This window comes from Molothrus ater, chromosome 6 (genome assembly GCF_012460135.2).
Source record: "Molothrus ater isolate BHLD 08-10-18 breed brown headed cowbird chromosome 6, BPBGC_Mater_1.1, whole genome shotgun sequence".
Taxonomy (NCBI): domain Eukaryota; kingdom Metazoa; phylum Chordata; class Aves; order Passeriformes; family Icteridae; genus Molothrus; species Molothrus ater.
The window spans coordinates 31,622,425-31,642,723 of record NC_050483.2 but is presented as its reverse complement, the minus strand read 5'-3'; the positions used below and the strand labels follow the sequence as shown (position 1 = coordinate 31,642,723).

The window sequence follows — 20,299 nt, the reverse complement described above, 5'->3', positions numbered from 1 at the left end:
TGCAAGTGCTGCTCAACAATAGCCAAAACACTTCTGTACTATCAACACTGTTTTAGCCACAAGCCCAAACCACATCCCACACCAGCTGATACGAAGAATATTAACTCCATCCCAGCTGGACCCAGCGCAACAGCACACAGCCATGCAGAGTAATCATGCAGCCATGGAGATGAATCCTGAGATTTAGACAAATTGGATAATTTGGCTGTTTAAATACATAATAATCAAGACTATAGCTATTTTTTTTATTATAGTAAAGGTCCAACAACTTGATCCAGAATGTTAAACAATCTGTAGTTTTCAATGCAGTATGAAGCTTTATTGTTCTTGCTGATGATAGCAAAGCCAACAGCATGTAACTAACAATTCATTAAAGTGTTCATAAATATCATCAATACCCATTTCATCTTTTTATTCTTAGTGTAATCTCACTGTCTAGAAAAAGACTGGGCTCTACATAAAAGGCCAAGAATAGAACACATTAGAAATGTTATAAAATAATTTATATTATATAACCTGTGAAATTGTATTTTAATACCTGACACTGCCAGAATCTGCTTTCTTGAAATGTCAATTTTGAAGGAATGGAAATAAAATTAATAGCATCTTTTAAACAAATTTAAAAATGTCAAGTGCAAATAAACAAGTATTAACAAAAATCCACATATGAATGCAAAAGAATGTAGATTCAGAAAATGGATTGTCTTAATTTTGTAAAATTTTGAAACCCTGGAATATATTGTTTTTTAAAAACATGGTATGACTAACAAGTGTGAGTCTGGGTGCTCAGTATGAAAATTGGGGCCTAGGAATTGTTAAAGACATGGAAAATAATTTTCTACTCTAGTGTCATATGTTACTAGGATGAAGTTTTTAATTTCCTACAGAATGAATCTAATTTTAGAACAGTTTTACTTTTTCAAAACATATTATATAAAAAAGAATTTAGCAGCAGAGGGAATAGAAGTCCTCAGAAATTAGGTACTCACAGTAAAAAAAATTTTGCAGTTTCAGATATTTGTACTTTTAATTCTAATTATTGAGCAAGTTTTCTGAATAATCTTAAATTTTTCACAAATTATGATGTTTCAAAAATTCTAAAGGAGCTGTGTATCCTGATCTAGGAAGAGATATTCTCGAGAAACATCTATCTGTCTAGAGCTATACATAAAACCTGAATTTTGTCCTACTTCTATATTTTTATATTGAGTTACTTCTAATATAACTCTGTATTTTAAGAAAAAGTATTACTTTTAATTTAGTTCTAAACAAAAGAATTCTTATTACTTAGTTGATTCCATATATAAACAGAGCAAGCATGAGAGAATACATCCAGTGTAAAATATTTTCTGTTTTTTTTTTACTGTTGAACTGTATTAAATTTCAAATCTGAATATGAGTGCAAATTATTTCCAATGACTACAGTCCACCATTCTCATGCTGGTGCTTTTTTGCCTTATAAAAACGCTGCATTTCAGAAATAGTGAAAAAACATATATGTTCTATACACAACTTCCTAGCAAATAATTTTCTAATATGTATTACTTGATAAACTGTCTTTAGCCCGTTATTAACTTCTAATTGGTAGGCTTTATAAACTCATGGAATTCAACAGACAGCCTGGGAATTCTATGCAAGTATTTGACTGAATGACTAATACAGTTTTCTATCACAATGCAAAAAATCCCCGCATAAAACAGTCCCATGCCCATGAAGAGATTTTTTCTCTATGCTTTCAGTTAAACAAGAAGCCCTGGGAGAATGGAATCAATGAAACTTGGGTCTACTGTGGGTCTGTACTTCGGCTAGTTCCCAGATGGATTCATTAATGTTTAATTAAGGGGTGAGTTCATGATACAGCCTTGCTCTCCCTGGAAGGCTAATAAGGTCACTCTTGTCTATTTAGCCACGTATTTTTATTGAGATTTTAAGAGCTTAATATCTCAGGATCTCTAACCAATTTTGACCTTGTCACATTTGGTAAAAATTGGACAATGCATTAAAAATTATTGGCTGGGGAATAATCAAAAAGCAGTGTGATCACATGAGCTTTGTTTCTTTTATCTCTTCTTTAAATGAAAATATATCACATTTTTAACACGGAATTTGGCTACGCCATTTTTTTTTAGACAGTTTAAATACTGGTATAGACATCTTAAATCCTTTCAAAACAATCTTTAGAACACTTGCTGCCATGAGGTCTTAATCGCCCTTCCCTGAAACAGTTCTCACAAGTTTATTTTCCTCTGCAGTGGTGCAAAAGTTTTTTTTAACTAAGAAACCCACATCCAATGATGTGAATGTATAAATGTTCCTACAGCACAAAGAGTCTCTGTGCAGTCTTGGAAAGCTTCTTAACAAACAAATATCCCACAAGTTACCAGGAATATAAGTTGTCAATCTGTATATTAGGTATGCATCAAGAAAAAAATTAATGTTTACCATATAGAAATTGTTAAATATTAGATTCAGTATTTTTAATGTTATGAAAACATAATGAATTACAGACACTTGCACACACAGAGAGACACACAATACCAGCAGAACATGCTCAAGCAACACATTCAAGAAAGTGTTTATTATCATAGGTAATAAAAAACCTAGGAAATTATGTTTTCTTTTTAAAGTGATAATGCTGTCTATAAATGTGCCAGAACAAAGTGTTGAAGGTCATTTTACCAGAACATTAAAGCTAACCATGAAGGAAGAAAAAAAGTTGTATTTATTTTAATAAATTCTTTTATTTCTTAAAATGTATGTTTCTTAGTATGATTCTTTTCTTCTATTGTATTTTGTGAAAGAAGATTTTTAAACTAAACAAAAATTAGCTTCCATACAAAAGAGTAATTTTTTTAATTAAAACTAGGACTAACCCTAATCTTATTTTCCTTTATTCTGGAGGCATTAATTACAAAAGAAGAGTTAGCATTGCATTTTTCAATTTTATTCATTCAATTAAATTATTTGAAACTCCATTCTGTTAAAATATAACCAAGAAATTAATCTCACATTCTCCCACACTTTGGTGATCCAGATAATAACTATTTTTTAAAGCATGTTAATACTCAGCACTAGAGAGATAGATACATTTTCTAATTCTACTTTCTTTCTAATAAACACCTATAATGTTGTGTTTTAATTCCGAGATTAATCTCTGACTAACTGTATCTAAAGAGTTTACGGAACTGAAAAATTAGTTCTAATCCTTTCAGAGCAAGGTTAAATCCAATCTGTTCTGTGTCTGGGAAAACTAACTATTCAGCTTATCTGTAACTACAATCTCTTTTTGTAAGCAGAAGTAAAAATTTTCAATTGGCCCATTCTTATACCAAGGACCATGTTTAAAAATAGTTGAATCATTATTGAAAGCCAATAAGAAGTAGGTCATCTCAAAAAGAACGAATACTATTGAGGAAAAAATGAATTGATAGTGAACCAACTGCTAATCTGTTGGGTAAAGAATGAATAATTAAACAAATATAATTAAACTAATTTCAGAAAAGCTGTGTGAAATTTGTGGCCTGGAAAGTTTGAGGAGAGAAAATCCACAGCAAAGCCTCCTTCTGTGGAATGATAACAGTGATTTATGAAGCTCGAGTTATTTCTGCTGATTGAGCTCAGTCAAGATTGGTTTCACATGATCAGCTAAAATACAGGAATCCGTGATGTGTAGTGGCCCCACACATTTGAACACACTAGGACACACTCTTCTAGGTGATCCAAACCTTGGGGGTGGGGGGTTAAAAGCCACTGCTTTGTTTTCCCTGCATTTTCCCCTCATTAGGATACACTCCTCTGCAAAGTTAGCCACTTCTGGTGGTCGGGAGCAAAGTCTCATTGTAAAAGCACAGCAGGATAGTGGCAAAGCTGAGATTAATTCTCCATAGATTTATATAGACCTTTCTCACTGTTGATTGCTTGTACTGTTTCAAAGGTGCATACGTTGCCTTTTTTTATTGCTGGTTACTGACTTTATTCCAGCATATGGTGGTTGGCGCCATGACACAGAGTGAACATTTTATACTAGAATTAAAGTGGATATTTGACAGTTTCTGTCAGAAAGTTCAGAGCAAAGAATTTGTGAAACAAGATTTATTGCATATTTTATATGGGACACATCTGTTTCTTTGCTATGTTTCTCTTTAAACAGAAAAATAGCAATGAAGTTTCTTTAAGAAACAAAGGCTGTCAATAAAAAGCATGAACAGAAAAACTACATTATTGAGAATGAATTGAATCAGTTTGACCTTCTAAAAATGTGTCGCTTGTAAGTATGACAATCACTTTTCCCTTTTTGCTCAGCCCTATAGACTATAGATTTTCAAATACACAGCTAACCATATTTGAGAGTAAATAAAATAAAGATGAAAAACAAATTAAACCTAAGTATTGATATTGGATATTCACATTTAAAAGCAAGGTGAAATTATTAAGGTAGATTTTTCCTATTTTTTTAGAATCTGTAACTGCATTTTAATGATGAGAAATGTGTCAAATAAACACCCCTTTCTCTGAAAATGTCTTTTTAAACTATAGATTAATTATGAGGAGATATACAGCAAACTTACCCACATTTATCTATTAATATCACTAAATCTGATGTAGTTTAGCCTCTGAAGTTTAATTTAGTCTTCTTAACACCTGAATCAAAACTGAATTTGAAGAACACCTAGCAGGATCTTGTTTAAGAAAAAAAATTGTATCCATTAAACAAGAACGTAAAAATCTTTCAATCAAATTCTAAATTTGTAACCAACAGCAGTACCGTTTAGAAAGATTCATATTTAGTGTAAAACCCTAAGATTCAGCTTGAGAAACATGATATTTAAATAGATAGAATTAAATAAGAACAAAAACGAAGAAAATATATTCCTCTCAAATCACATATGCTTTTATGAAAAGGCATGGGTGTCTTATTAATTCTAATTAAAGACAACAACAATAGAAAAATTCCTTCTGTTGAAACACGTAAATTCTAAACAAATAGTTATGGCAAAGAGTTAAAAATACTTATAGGCTCAATACTTTCTTAAAAAATATTGTAATTTCCTCTATGAAACAACAAATATTTGTCAAATTATTTCCTACTTACAATGCATTGATTCTTGTTTTTCACTCAAAGATTTTCTAGAACTTCCATTTATGTAGGAAAATTTATCTAGATACTAGTTTGAAAAACCTGTAATTTGAAATGAAATGTAAAAAAGAGGCAAACTTGGATCTGGAGTATTTCTCCTTACCACAAATAAAATACAGGATACTAACATTAAAAAGTATTTTGTTAGGATTCCTTTTAATGATGAAGAAACAAAAAACACCAAACTGCAGTCTGTGTCTGGGAAAACTAACTATCCAGATTATCTGTAACTACAATGTCTTTTTGTAAGCAGAAGTAAAAATTTTCAAGATTGGCCCATTCTTATACCAAGGACCATATTTTTAAATAGTTGAATGATTATTGAAAGCCAATAAGAAGTAGGTCATCTCAAAAAGGAAATACAAGGCACTGATATTTTTCTGAGCTTTTCTTCTCTGTGATAAACACTTAGAAGACTGTATTTAAAAATAGGATCTCTCTATTTCTAAATAAAAACCTGCAAACCTACTATTCTCCTTATGGGGAGTTCTTGGGAAAAGTAAAGCGTATGTGACACATTAGTCAGGTCATTTGATTCACTCCTTGAAAGTACTCAGATACAACCATGATGAGAAAAATGAGCGTGTATATAAAAAAATAAATCTCAGCCTAATTTAAGACCGGGAAAATAACAAGGGTTATTACTGCATCTACCTGATCTATTTTGGTGTTTTACAGCTTGCTTATTTTCTATTGACTCTATCCTGGGAGCACAGAATTTTTTCCCTGCAGTGTATGGAAACATTTTAATATGTATACGTTTATTCTCATATAAAAGGAAAGAAGAGGACATAAGTATTGGATAACAAGACCAGGGAATGTGAGTGCACCAGCTCAGCACATCACTGCAGACTTTGTGATTGCTGTACCTCTAGGCCTTTATTATTACCTCTGTGTTTATGAGATACCTCCTATCTCTTGGAAATGGCTTTTACTCAATAATAGCAGTAGATCTGTGCAAAAGGCAATCCCAACTTTCCCATTAGTAGAAGAGTTAAATATAATTGTAGTAATAGTTAAAGCTTTTATTTGACTTCCATTTTGATTTGATATTGTCTATTGAGCCACACAAACACTATTTCTGAAAAAGATAATTAACATGAATAATTTGCATCTAAATTCTTAGGTTGTAATAAAACAGTCATAATAAGCTTAATTCCTCTTAGTTTTTGTCTCTATTAGAACAAGAAAGTTTTTAAATTTAAATTAATTAAAAAAAATTAAAAAGTTAATAAATCATACACAGGTGAAAGTAATAACAAACACTGGAATTTGGTTCACTGCATCTATAACCACAGAATCTTCTTTACATCAAGTATTTAAAAGGGGAATTCACTTTAAAAAAATTTCAGAAATTTGGAAAGAAATTTTAAATCCTGAGATAATTTACTTCATTCATGATGAAACCAAACCCATATCAAATTACATTACAATGAAAAATAACTGGAATTTAAAAGAAAGAACAGTCAAGGGAGAATAGTCAAAGTTCCCCTACCATTATTTCAAAAAGACATAATAGAATTAGCTCTCCTCATTAAACCCTGGGGATTCTCTGGTCTAGGAGCTGCCCAATTACATGTAAGGGAAGAATTCCTGAAGCATAAAGCCTAATAATCTTTAAAATATGCCCTATCCAATTCCACTTCAAGTCAATGGTGGGTCAAGCCCTTTGTGTAAAACTGAAGTTAAGGAAACACACTCTACGATTTACTGACAAACTGCACGGATAACTCCATAGATAATCAAACTAAACACATTTTATAGAGCAGTTTTTTCCTTTTAGCATGATACTTTTTGATGTTTGAAGATTTCTGCTTGGCCAGAGAAGATACACTGTTGTGTCTAGTCGGGTATCCCTGCCTGTCCTGGGGCACCAACAACCTCTGTAATACCAAATTCTGTTCCAGAGATGGCAACACTTTGTGGAGGGACATTTAAGACTGTAAGACATTCCCAGGACTTCATATACGTGCTTTGTACAAACAGTTATATCCTGAAGTCAGTTCAGAAGCTGAAGTACTTAAAAGCTATTTTTTGACACTTTCAAAATGGTTGACTTGGAACAATGTTTAGATAGCTGAAGAATTCTGATGCTAAAAAGTTTGAATTGATTTATATGCCATGAAAGAAGTACTGTTCCAATTAATTTCATACATACATCTCTTAAGAGAAATAAAACTTCTGATTTCTCCACCTCAAGGTGTTCAAAAGCATGGTAAAGGCTCTTCACAGGGCAAAGGTAAATTTTTAAATATCTTGCCCTGGCATCTGAAGTATTTAGACACAGAAGCATCAGAGAAGTTACAGGAAAGGTTGAATGACGACCTGAAATCAGACCCTTTCTTTACATTTTGGAGAAGTCTGTCTTTAATCACAGCTGTAATCTCACAATACTGTATTATCCATATGGTTTTACTCTGCCATTCCTCTATTTTGAGAGCTTAGTAGCAACCTGGTGCTATGTCCTTAACTAGTTTGAAATTTCTGATAACTGCCCTATGAAAATTGTGATTAATATTTTTGTTCTCAAAACAATGGTCCATCCTGTTCAACAAGACTGCAGGTTCTACCTGTTCTTATTGCTTAAAAAGAAATCAGAGCTCACACCATAAAAGAATCTAACACAGAGAGCTTCGATTTCTTGATGAAATGTTCAGTATCTAGTATTTTCTATCAATCATGCTTGAAAACAGTAAAACACGATATTCATGTGCTTGCACAGGTCCAAAAAATGACTGAAAAAAAGTATTAACATACCAAAATTACAGAAGTCTACAGAGAAATTCACATAATCGCATACCAGATTAAGCATGCTGTTGTCATAATCAGTTTGTATGATATGGTGCACTGAAGGGCTTTTCCAGGCTTAATGGTGTGAAATCACAGAGCACAGGGGACAAACACAAGGTAAAAGTGACCATTGTGAGGTTAAGAGACTGGGGTCTCTTGAGACCAAATGTGTTTGAGCCTTTCATTATCTAAGTGCATGAATCTCCTCTATCCAATCCTTTCCAATTCTTGGCTCTGCTCTTTCCTTGCAGTAGTGTCTTCCATGTATGTAAACAACTGCTCATAAGTTATATAATCTAAAGTAATGAATCAGTGAACATCTTCATTTCCTTCGACAAAGCTTTGACAAGGTTTAAATTCTATCTGTTCAATTCTGACTTTGAATATCAGAAAATGAAGACACAAAAGGAAAAAAAGATAAATAGGAGATCATGCAGGAGATTCCTAAGAGTATAGTGAAAAAAAACCCAGCTGGACAAAAAGAAAAGCCCAATAGGCTCTCTATGCAAAGCCATCATATACAGCCTACAGCTCTGTTTACCTCTAAGCCTATGATAAAGAGAATGGAAGAAATACAGTGGATTTTAACAGAAAATAGAGGTTACAATGAGAATTTAAAGAGGATGTTGAACTCCAGATAGCTGATAGTGGTTATAGTAAAGGCATCAGTAATTCTAGGAATAGATTTTATAACTATCATATACATAATAATTTTGTATTAAATCAAGGGTATTAACACTAACATTCATTATGTCACTTAGCTGCTATTAATCCTTCTCTATCATGACATGCCGATGACTTTGTAACAGCCATGGTAATTCAGTATGCCACAATCAAATTCAAAGGAAGTTGGAAGGAACTGTTTTCTATAGGAGATTTCCTTCTTGTTTTCTAAGAGGAGATGACCATTGCATTTTCAATTACCAGTTTTTCTAAATTACATTCATAATGCAAAATAATCTTCCAATCTGTATAGTAAGAAGTAATATAGTGAAATTGGCTGTAGTAATTTGATGTACATCTGCTTCAAAAATAATAAATTGAAAGTTTCCTGAAAAGTCATAGCTGTAATCAACACCAATTTTCAGGACTTTGATGTTGATAGTTCTTCTAGTAGTGTCAGAGAAAATACTCACTTCAGAGCAAATTCTTGTTCTTTGAATCAGTTCATTGTCAATATTGCATTACTTAGGAGGCATATGGATGCAATCACATTCCAGGACAACTTATTAGGTGTCTTATGGACTGGAGCTATTGTCTAACTATGTGATCTCAGAGTACCCAGCAGTAAGGTTCTGTACTTTGCAGACTCATGCCAATTTATGTAAATCACTCTTTCATCTGTTTAAGTATGACAATCTTTTGAGTGATGAAAACAGTTATATCTATCACAAAGTTTGAAAGATTAAAGTAATTCTGCTCCTGGCATATAAAACAGCATTCCAGATCTGAACACAAACTTTGCCTGGTCTGTAATGTCATTGCTGGGAACCATAAAAAGTTTTAAGCAAACATTATCACTGCAAGGAAGTATGACATATTTTTCATTTTTGACACTGGACATAAATATCCTCCTACACTGTTTAATGTGAGAAATGCATATGTGTGGCAGAGATAATAAAACATCTCAGTGAAAACAAATGAAATGAAAAAGAAGTTATGATAAGTAGAACAGAAATAAAGCTTTGAAGTTAGAAGTCTTCATATCTGTACATTTTATTCACAAGAGGAAGAAGCAGTATTTGATATGCAGAGTGGATAGTTACACAAACTGGAAGAGTCTCATGCTTTGTAGGAATGGTTATCTGTTCAGAGATAAATTTTTTAGCTGACAGAAGCAGCTTCACACTTGCAGGTAAGAAAAATCTGGTCAATTGTAAGATCCTTGCAAATGCTATTGCTCTTCTGCTGTTATGTACACATGGTATTTTAACAGACAGCTGTTACTGAAATGTAACACTGTTCTTAAAAATGATTCTTGATTGTCTTACTTCACTTGTTCAGCATTAAAACATTCAAGAGCTTAACAAATAAAATGCAACATAAGTACCATAATCTGACATGTATTTTAGAGCAGAGGAATATAACACAAGTGGGAAGACAAGTATGTGATAATTTCATATACAATTTTAGAACATTTCTCTTTATTTCTGTTAATGTTCTTGGAGAGAAAAGCTGTAATTTTATTGCAGAGAATCAAGAATTTTAAATAGCTCCCAGAGGTTTCTGATATTTTGAGATGTCATTACAGACAAGCTTTACCAGGTAACTGCTTTGAGTAACAACTTAAAAGATAATCTCTGTATCTGTCTTAAAAACAATATAATATTGTCACACTATGAAAGAAAATAAGTGACAATGCAATTTTCTTCCTAATCTTTGACTGTAGTAAGATGTATAAAGGTATGTCCTGATGACAGTAAGAGAGAAAAAAGAAGTATTCTTTTATCTTGGAAAAATGGTGCCTTGGAGTGTTCTTGACTTCTGATTCACTACTGCTAAATGATATTTACATCATGCTTTATACTTCATAGACTGCTTTGAGAGAAAAGCAGCAATTTTGAATGGAAATAGTTTTTTCCTGTAGTATAATAAACTATTCTATTATCCTCCTACACCCAAAATATGTATGGGGCTATAAACTAATACAAGGTTGCTTTTCCAGGGTTAATACAATAGATGCTACTAGATGAGAAGCATAATTCACCATGTATGAGCACCTATAGCACAAGAACAACATCTTGGAGAGAATATTTACATATTGAGGAACTAGTAGGAAATGATGAAAAAGAAATTCAAAGTTGGCCAGCTGCTTTCATTTACCATCGACTCATAGAATGGTTTGGGTTGGATGGGGCCCTAAAGGACATCTAGTTCCAACTCTGCTGCCATGGGCTGGCTGGAACAAGTAAACCAAGTGCTCAGAGCCCCATCCAACCTGGCCTTGAACACTTCCAGGAATGGGGCAAATCACAGTTTCTCTGGGCAAACTGTTCCTGTGCCTCACCAACTTTACTGTGAAGAATTTCTCTCTTATTATCTAATCTAAACCTACATTTTTTTCAGTTTCAAGCCATTCTCCCTATCTCTACATATCCTCGTGAGAAGGCCCTCTCCAGCTCTAGATTTAGATACTGGAAGGCAGATTTAGATGCTGTAAAGTGTCCCCAGAGCTTTCTCTTCTCCTGGCTGAACAGCCCCAACTCAGCTCCAGCCTTCATGGCCTTCTTAATAGAATTTATTTCTTATCTTCTTTCCCAATGGACTACCTCAATAATCCTCTGTGGTGCACATCAACAGGCAGATAAGGAAATGTGGCTCAAAATTCCTGTTCTATACCAGAAATCCATTTGAAAGTGCTTTGGACTGGATGCATGCCCAGGTAGCTACTGCAGCGTGGCTAAAATTACTAAGATGAAATCACTCAGCAGTTAAAAGTGGATTTCTGGACTGTTTTCATATGTTGCTAAGCTTGTATGAAAAACTCACTAGCTCCTGACATAATGCTGTGGTGACTAGTTTGGTCTACGACTGTTTTTTCTATTGCATAGTCCCATAGATAGCACAATATTGACCTTTTATATAGTATACAACACACAGCAGTTATAGCAAAGCAATTAATCTAACCAGTGTTTCCCAAACGTTAGGCTAGAATTCTAAACAAAGGACAATTTCTTTTTCTTTGGGATTAATCTCAATAGATGACTCTATTTTACAAATCACTCCTTCTCTATCTTGCTTGTTACCTTGGTCACATCAGTGTATCATGCACCTTTCCCAAATAGCTTTACTTTCCACTACTAATGAAATTCAAAAACTGTTCTGTTTCGACATCAGACTACTCACTTCCCTGACTCTGCTCTAAATTAAATGAATTCCTGTAGTAGCAGAGTCTTCATCATCAAGATGCTTTATTCTCAGAGAAATTAAGAGAAGCAGATATGCTTTTCCTATGCTAACTGCTACAAAGACATCATTTTCACATTCCAGTTCATGAGGGAGGAACCCAAGCCCAGATTAAAGTTTTTGCATGCTTTCTGACCTGGACCCAATGAAGAAGAATTTGGAAACATATTTTGCAAGATCTTGCATGAATGTGTGCTATTTATTTCTACACTTACTAGAATGGACAAACAAGATGAAATAGTCAGGTGGCTAAATAAGAAATAAATTTAATTAACATTAGTCACCTACTCCTGTATGTCATTTACTTTCTCGTTTGTATTATTCTTGAGGGAATGCACAAGGAGAATAAGAAACACTACGGAAAACACCAATGGTTAATAGCCCTTCTAGTGAGCTGCACAGTTGCAGTAACAAAAATTGTTTTTTCTCCTTTTCAAAATAGAGTAGTTTGCTTCTTTCTCATAGTCATCTAAGTATTCTGATTTTTTTTTGGTGAGAGATAGTTTCATATCAAAAGAGGAGTTTTCTTCTAAGAAATTCTGAGCAAGAATTTAATGAACTAAAGAGCATTCCAGACCATACAATAATTTCATACTTTCAAAGACCTTCTTGCATATCATAGCAATTGAAAAGGAAAATAATTATGAACATATTTTTAACCACCCCACATGGTAATTTCAATGGAAATACAGTAAGTGAATACTAATTTATAATAATCGGTAGTTCTCCATACTATAGGAAAACTAATATAATTGTTGCACATAATTAGATTTACTAAAGATTATTTCAACTTTGTGAATAATCTAAACCTTTTCCAAAAAGCATAGGCATATCAAATACAGCTAGTGAAGCATTAAGATAGTTTACACAAGATGTCTTTAATGTGGGATTCACTAAGTACTTGACAAAGATTATCTTTCACTACAAAAACTAGCAAGAATCATTATTTAACATTCTTTGTATCAGGAAAGAGGGGCACTCTCTGAAAAGGATATTAACCAACTGCTACCATCACATATAAAGTAGCTAAACTGGGAATAGAACCCAAAGCTTCTGGCACCTAATTCCCTGCTGAAGGCACTGGGCTACATTACATGCAGTTATACAAACCAGCACTGACATCAGCAGAAGTACAGTTTATCCCCTCTAGCATTTTAGAATGTCAGTCTCCATAACACTCTCAGTGTTTTTTGTTACAACACAGCAAGTATTAGATTTAATTGGTATTAATTATAATTAGGAAATGTAAACACTTCAGTACAAGCAAACCAGGATTTTTTTTCCTTACAGTATTTCCAAATTCATATTGGCTAGAAATTATGGGAATTGCGCATGTGGGAAAAACCTCAATATCTATGAGTTCCAGCCCTATTTTCAAGCCACAAGGTTCAGAAAAGCATCTGAGTTTTGAATACTTCCTGTGAGCTGGCAGAAAGATAACAGACAATTTTTTCTTATGTTTGCTAAAGCAGCCACAACTCTTTCTTAAACAAACAAAACTGAAACAGATGCTTATTGGATGCTCAGTATTATCAGCTAATTTCAGAGAAGCAGCTGAGTTTGCACACACCTCTGACCTTGACATTTGTCCAACACCTATTCTAGTGCCATTAATCAAGATGGATTTCTGTGTTATTTTTCCCTATCTTTAATGTGGAATTCTAAAAGATTTCCATTCTAATGCCCCAGAAAGTACCATGCACCATTATAAAGATTCAAATCAATCATGTGACTGACAGAAAAATAGAGTCAATCATTGTAGAATCTGACAACCTACTGAAAATTCATCTCAGAAAAAGGTAGAATTAAGATGTCAAAAGATGAGAAGTAAATGATATAAAATTAGGTGTGTCTGATTAGATACCATAAAGCATAAAATTATAAAGCAAAAGAAGAACAAGAGAACATGAGAAAAAGTGGACAAGTGAGTAATCCAGGTGGTTTTTCTCCTCTAGTATACAAAAGAGCTCACTAAAAAGTGTCCCAATAAATGTAATATATAGAACTTACTGTCCTAGGACAGCTGCAGGAATGTATTCTCTCTCTCTTTTTTTAAAAAAATATATACATTATTCACATACATAAGGATAAAATTTTCTGTCACACTGACAAAGATAAATATATCTCAATTTTCACATCAATAGGCATAAACAAGGAAAATATTTAGAAGAGGATGTTTTTCTATTTGAAATGATAATGCACAATTCGATTGCAATTTTATCTAAAGCAGAACTACTCTTCTTCCAATATCAACTGGGTACTTTTATAATATTCCATGCATAAGAAAGTGGAGTATGATAAAAAGGGTAGCTCAGTACTGCAGGAGAAACCAGGTACTGGGTTGTCTTTATTTTTTAAGACTGTGTTGATATGATTTGCTATTCCTTCTGCTGGTTTTGGCTGGTGTGGAGGTAACTTCACAGGAACTCCTATGGTGCTGCAAATTGGATTTGTGACCAAAAGAGTGTTGATAACACATCCATGTTTTAGCTGTTGCTGAACAGTCCTGCACAGCATTCAGGCCTTCTCTATTTCTAATGCTGATTTACAGAAAGTAGGCTGGGGATGAACAAGAAGTTGGGAGGGGCCAAGCCAAATCAATCAAAGGGATAACTCATACCACAGAACATAATGCTCAGAAAAAAATCTGGGAAAAGGAGGAGGAAGCAGGGGAGAAATTCAGAGTTTTGATGCTTGTCTTCCTAAGCAGGGTTATGTGTGATGAAATAGTGCTTTCCTGGTAACGTGAAATTTAGAAATGTGTGTTCTAAATGGAACTTAGAAATACTGTGGCCAACAGGATTAGGGAAGTGATAAAACACACTGTACTTGGCACTGGTGAGGCCACACCTTGAATCCCACGTTCAGCTTTAAGCCCCTCACACAAGAGAGACCTTGAGGTGATGGAGTGTCTAGAGAAGGGCAGCGGAGTTGGGGAAGGGTCTGGAGCACAAGTCCAACAAGCAGCAGCTGAGGGAGTTGGGGGTGTTTAGCCTGGGCAAAGGGAGGCTCAGGAGAGGCCTTATCACCCTTTACAACTCCCAGAGAGCATAGGGGGTCAGTCTCTTCTCTAGGGTAACAAGTGACAGGACAGATGTGTCAGGGGAGGTTCACACTGGATGTTGGGAAACATTACTGAAAGGGTTATCAAGTACTGATACAGGCTACCCAGGAGAGTAGGGGAATAACCATCCCTGGAAGAGTTCAAAAAGACTGTTGATGTTGTGCATAGGAACATGGTTTAGTGGTAGAACTGGCAATGCTAGGTTAATGGCTGGACTTGATAATTTCTAAGAAGTCTTTTCCAGCCTTAATGATTCTAAGAAATAGCTGAACACTTGCTCACTGATGGGAAGGAGTTGATTGAATTCCATATTTTGCATTGCTTGTTCACACAGCTTTTGCTTTCCCTATTAAAATGTCTGTATTTAAATTTACTAGTTTTCTTTCATTCAACCTTCCACCCTCTCCTTGTCCATGGAGGGGCAGCAAGCAAACAGCTGAGTGGTGCTAAGCTGCCAACTGCACACACCACGAGAGTCCTTGTGAGATCCAGGATGCAGCAAGAATTACAGAATCTGTGATACCCTTGTGGAAGACACCATTTGGTCAGGGTCCTGGCAAGACCTGGGCAAAATTGATTATTACAATATTTTGGATATTTAGTACTAATTCAATCTTGATATTATTGTTAAACTGTAAGTGAAAACTTCCAATTAATACATTAAAAAGACAATGAAACTGTCCTGGAGTGACATTAAGATTTCCATTACATTCTTTGTTTTAAAAATTCTGTGAGGAGGAATTTGCTGCTTAAATACTGTCCAAATACACTTGCACCATGGCCTGGGAGAATGGTAAAGGAGAATATCAGCTTATTTACCAGTATAATTTAACTGCTACTTTTGAAACAACCTGTTTTCAATTGTCAAAGTATTTACACAAGACCGCCTAATGAAACAAAGTTATTAAAAAGACATTAGGACAACCTTCGTAAAAAGGATTAAGCTAATCAATAAATTACTACAATAAGCTGAATGATCACTAATATTCTGTCTGGATGAGCAGATTCAGATAGTTTAACTGACTTCTCAGATAGAAAATTGTTAAACTGTTCACCATTTCTATGAGAAATACAATGAAATTCTTAACAATTCTAATATCTCTGTCAAAAATACAGATTTTTTTTGTTTATCCAAGAAGATTGTACTCCTACAAGGAGAGGGGGGAAAATCTCTTCCTGCATATATTTTCCACAACCACAGAAGCAATGGTGCTGGCAGAAGCAGGTGATGGGGAACACAGTATGAGAAACAGGAAGAGGAGCAGGACTGCTGTTTTCAACAGCAACCTGCATTTACATTATCTTCAGTTGAGCACCAAATTGCACCTTGGTTTTCACCCACTGCCTCCAGACTCTAACCTGGTAAATCACTTTTTTAATGCTTTTTTCTGTCTCACGCAAGACAAAAATCTTTAAATATGACTAAGTCAGTTCATGAGCCCACACTAGGGAGAAAAGATGACATGTATATATGTGGACTTTCTCTAAAAGAGTATCTTTCACTCTTGTCTTTTTTAAGTCTTTGAAGCTTTATATTCCCTCTGATAAATTTCGTCTGTGATTAATATATTTTTCATTTTGCCTACAAATAATAATAAAGAACAAAGCACAAAATAACCAGTGGGAAATGGGTGAGATCAAGGGAGTGATTAGCTTTGACAAGTGATGTCGAAGATCTGTATAACATATATCGACATATATGAATATATATTAGGCCCATTAGGAACGTAATCCACAGGAATTTTCAGAGGAAACAGATATTTAATGTAGCTTACATTACACATAACTTTATAAACCACTACACTATTCGGCAGTAAGATTTTTTTTTCAGATGTGGTTACCTTTCTGAAAGAATTCCTCTAATTTCTCCTTGAAGGGCTGGAGATGTTCTTCAGAAGACTCTCTGCAAACTAACTTCATCTGCTTTTCAGAGGCTACAAAAAGATGAGACATATTTATGACAGAAGAAATGTACCAAAAGTAGATTTCAGCACCATAGGAGCCTACATCTAAATACTCACCTGAATTTACTTTAGAGGTTATAAATAAGCACTAAGGAATCCAGCAATTACACTAAAATAAGAAATACAAATGCTAGTCAAGCATACTAAATAAAAAATTCTATATGTGTTTAAAGAGTAGAATTTGTCTTTAGTAAGGAATTTGTTCTAAAACTCCCGCAGTGTGCTAGGGCTTGCTAATAACACAGCTTGCCTCACACACTAATTCTATGGTATATGGTATATTTAAATGGTAAATATAATGGTATATTGAAAGCTTTAAGGTCTGTTTCTGTGGTGAGTGGAGCATCCTTTGTATCTGAATTGATTTTAATCAATCAATGTCAGGCATCCCATACTCAACTATTTTTCCTGAAACAGATGCAGAAATTCAGCATTACTTGAGTATTCGATCCCCAGACCATCATATGGAACAGCTGAAGTATGTAAGAAAGTGAACTTACATTTAAGTGGAATTTGTTTACTATTTAATCTATCTGCTATTTTAAGAACCAATGCCGTGGCAATTTCTGAAAAACTTAATTTCATTTGTTAATGAATTTTAACAGGCCTAGAACTTCTAATAAACTTAGTGCATTCCAGGGTTCCACATTAAAGATGACAGAAGGCAGAAATCAAAATGAAATTACTTTCCATTTAGCAACTGAATTTATGAATCAGTACAAGAGTTTTCTTCTACAATTTTTCATTTCCAAGAAGCAACATTTAGATGGAAAGTTATTTTGAAGTTAAACCAGAGACTTACAGTTTGACTGCCTGAACTGTATCCACACCATATTGCTAGCACCATTAAACAAAATTTAATGTAAAACTGTCGAAATGGAAGTTGAGCCTGTGTAATTAAAATGTTCCATTATTTAAATTTGCAATGTAGTGTAAAAAGTCAAGGGAAGGTTGAAAATAGATGCATTTTACTATGCAAGTAGTATTATGCTTATAAACCCTTGGACCACCAGGACGTACTGAAAACAATCACAGATTTTCAATTAATTGAGAGCAGAAATACATTTCGTCAATTCTTACAGCAAAATGCCCATTCCCACCCAAGACTATATTTTAATTTAGCAACCCTCCACGACTCAAACTGCAGGTTGTGTAAAATGGCCTGGGCTACAGTCTAAGTTTATCTTTAATCTATGGTCTTGTATCCGGTAGCATATGACAAATCTTTCAAATGATTCAGAGCAGAGTTAATGGATATTTGTTTGTATGCCAGAAAGTAGGCAGAATGGAGTGGTGATTTAAACACATCATATTCCCTCTTTTAAATACATAATAAAAAGCTTCTTTCTGAAAAAATGTCTTTCTGAAATTCTGAGGAATCTGAGGGAATTCTGAGGAAGCTGACAGCTATCACACCATACAGACAATTCTCCTCTCACCATTCCAAAATAATCATTTGAGAAAATGAAAAACCTGTTTCAGCATTACTGAGTTCAAACAGATGCAGATTCTCCACTAATGTAATAAACTTTTGGTTCTTCTCCTGGGTATGAGCTGTATGTTAGTGGAATTGAATGTAATATGCTATTTTGAAAATTGTTTATTTCTAAATGAGCTATTGCAGAAAAAAAAAAGGAAAATACAAGTGTGCAAAAGAATTTGAAAGCCCTTACAAATTGTTGGATGTACATCATGCTTCACCCACTACAAATCTTGGCCACAGAAATGGAAAGCATTAGCAAAACATTAAAACAAAGCTGGAAACTGCTGATTATCAGTTTGCCACTGTCTTCAGATTTAATGCAGTACTTGGCTCAAAAAGTTCTTTAAAAATCCCCAATATAAGTGAAAATATTTACAAAATAGAATGTCTCTCACTTAATGCCTATTGGGCAATAGTCTTAAAACTCCACAGACACTTGTAAATCTGTCAAAAGAATCATGGCTCATAAACAAACTTTCATGTAAAGAGCATTTCTGTGTCAATCAGACACAATTTGGAATTTTTTAAGCACCATTTTAAAAGTAAACGCAAAACCAGAAATAGTTTAAAGTTGATAACAGTAAATTACTAACTATTTACTCACCAGAACCCATCAGTAGCATTTACAGGAATCAGTCTGACAGCAAAACCAAGTATCAACACCATGAATTCCTATAAACCTGTCAGTGACACTATCCCCTATGAGTTATGCCTCTGTGAAAGCTGCTGGAGCTGCCCTGCTCGTGTCTGTTCAGAGCATGGCAGGTTACACTGCTAGGCTCGCTCTTCCACTCAGCTACAATGCAAGCATGTCTTTGACAGAAGGATTACTATTTGACAACTCTTTTTTAGAGCCCTTGCCTTTTCTGTTTCCAAGAGCAATTGAAATAATACTACAAATGAATTCAGTGTAGGGCTAAATAATCCCAAATTTCTGTGCAAGAGAATCCATGATCTTTTACAGCACACAAACGTGTTACGCTACTGGGATCTATACGCCCAAATTAAATCCTAATAAACCTCTGACAAATTTCATAAATTTATATTGTTCAGCAAGTGCTATATCATTTTCTCACGATTTAGTTCCTTTGGTATTACTTTATTATTTTCTTGTTTGGAAACAACTTTGCAAGTTAAACAAATAGTTACTGGTGTAGACGCATGTTTACCCATTGGACACCACTGCAGGATCTGGTTATAGTCTCCTGTTATTACATGCACTTGGTACCTACTCGCTGGAGCTGTTCACATGGAATTAATTGAATGCCTTTTGCACTATCTACAGCTTTTGCATTTCTGTACAAACTTGCATGTAAGTTTCTTTTCAGACAGAATTTTAAATAATGTACAAAAGGCAAGAGATTCATCTTGATTCTGTGGGAGTGTGGTAAGAATTTTAACTTCCAACTGCAAGAGGCTATGCTGCTACTGACTCAGAAAAGTTTCAGAGACAGTATTTTATTTGCCCTTTTGGACCCATATTGATCATCAGTACATGCCAATAATAGGAACACACAAATGTTCAAGCACTACCACCAAAGCCAGAGCACGGCTGACTAATACAGACGCCTGTGAATAAAGCAGAGATGGAAATGCTGTGGAGCGGGAAATTCTCTGAGACAAAACTATCTGAGAAAAGCATAAATGGGCATCAGACTGTGGTAGCACTCTGTTCTCAAGCTCAGTCTCTGCTGCCTTAAATGAAAGCCAACAATTTAATGCAAAAAAGTGTTAGCACACATAAAACTGAATACACCATTCTAACCTACTAATTGCTTGTATAGCTACTGTTCTGTGAAGATATTCTCAGCTAATTTAAAAGAAGAAATATTCTATATAAAGAAGAATAAATGCTTCTATATAAAGTTATTTTCTTCACAAATTAATGATTCCTTTTTCTTAAAAAAATAGTCCAGATGATAGAACATAATAAGTCAAAAGTCAGTCTCTGCAAC

The 20,299-nt window shown here is 34.3% G+C and overlaps 1 protein-coding gene across 5 annotated transcripts in view; it reads right to left on the bottom strand.

Moving 5' to 3' along the window:
• The window catches only part of FMN1 (formin 1), a 176,481-nt gene that overhangs the window by 26,409 nt on the left and 129,773 nt on the right, over positions 1-20,299 (bottom strand). For all 5 annotated transcript variants that reach the window (XM_036384216.2, XM_036384217.2, XM_054515198.1 and 2 more), the window contains one exon: positions 16,739-16,831. In XM_036384216.2, coding sequence (XP_036240109.1) covers positions 16,739-16,831 — 93 coding nt within the window. The remainder of the gene's footprint in view (positions 1-16,738; positions 16,832-20,299) is intronic.